Here is a 1,011-nt window from a genome sequence, read left to right on the forward strand (position 1 = left end):
GAGCCCCTTCCAGTTACCCCCACTGGCTGCGTCGGCGGAAAGGAGCCCAGTCCGTGAGAGACGGTGACCACAGGGTCCCATAGCGAGACATGCCCCGTTCCCAGCATGCGCCCCGAGCCCCGCAGCCCCATTAGTCCCTAGAGGCGCCTGCTCACCAGCACACACCCGTCACAGCGACCACAGCCACAGACCACGCTGCTCCACCTACGGCCCATTAGTACCTAAGCACAGCCCCGCCACCATGCACGCTGCACGGTATAGTTACTTGTCATTGACTTCTGCTGGGGTGGCATCTGACCTTCCATTTGTGACACTACATGGGAATAAACAAGGGTTAGCAAGGGTGGGGATAAACAGAGCAGAACGAGTCTGGGGGCTTGCTGTTCTCCAAACAGAGGCAGCAGGGTCAAGGGATGCTGCAACCCCTGGCTGCTGCACAGGTCTGCTGGTGTGCTTGGGCTCTAGAGAGCCACCTCCTCCCCACACAGGCAACCTCGGCTGTGCAAAGGAGCCTGGCAGGATTCCCTTCACAGGCGTGGAATCAAGAAGGAAAGCTCCTGCTGACCAAGGAAGTGCCCCTCCTGCAGCCACCGCCCAGCCTGCACCCAGCTCTGCCCTATGGACCACCCGCGAGAACGGACCCACGGCTGGTCACTCCAGCACTGCTGGTTTCAGAAGCTCTGGAGACTTCCTAGGGCTTTTTACCCAGCCCAAAAAGAATGCAGGAGCACCAGGAGCAGCAACTCACCGAGGGATGGCAGGGATGCGTCTGCCATTTTCATCCACAAAGTGCCCCCCTGCATTGAGAACCCAGCAGTGGTGCAAGGACATCAAGGCGTGTCGGGCTGTGGTGGGGTTGTCCTTGCCGTTCTGGCTGTCTGCGTTCTTCAGGGGAGAAAACTCGTCTTCACGCAGCACTTCATACACCACAAACTTCCTGGGGGGGAACAGGGCGTGCGTGGGGGGGTCAGGTTTGGGAAATGCGGCTGCTTCCACGCGATCTTGGCTCCA

At 59.7% G+C, this 1,011-nt stretch overlaps 1 protein-coding gene across 1 annotated transcript in view; it reads right to left on the reverse strand.

Moving 5' to 3' along the window:
* The window catches only part of UAP1 (UDP-N-acetylglucosamine pyrophosphorylase 1), a gene marked incomplete at its 5' end in the record, with an annotated part of 7,136 nt that overhangs the window by 2,783 nt on the left and 3,342 nt on the right, over positions 1–1,011 (reverse strand). Inside the window, 2 exons of the mRNA XM_010131166.1 lie at positions 266–313; positions 749–937. Coding sequence (XP_010129468.1) covers positions 266–313; positions 749–937 — 237 coding nt within the window. The remainder of the gene's footprint in view (positions 1–265; positions 314–748; positions 938–1,011) is intronic.

Source organism: Buceros rhinoceros, unplaced genomic scaffold, assembly GCF_000710305.1.
Source record: "Buceros rhinoceros silvestris isolate BGI_N320 unplaced genomic scaffold, ASM71030v1 scaffold21492, whole genome shotgun sequence".
NCBI classification, from domain to species: Eukaryota; Metazoa; Chordata; class Aves; order Bucerotiformes; family Bucerotidae; genus Buceros; species Buceros rhinoceros.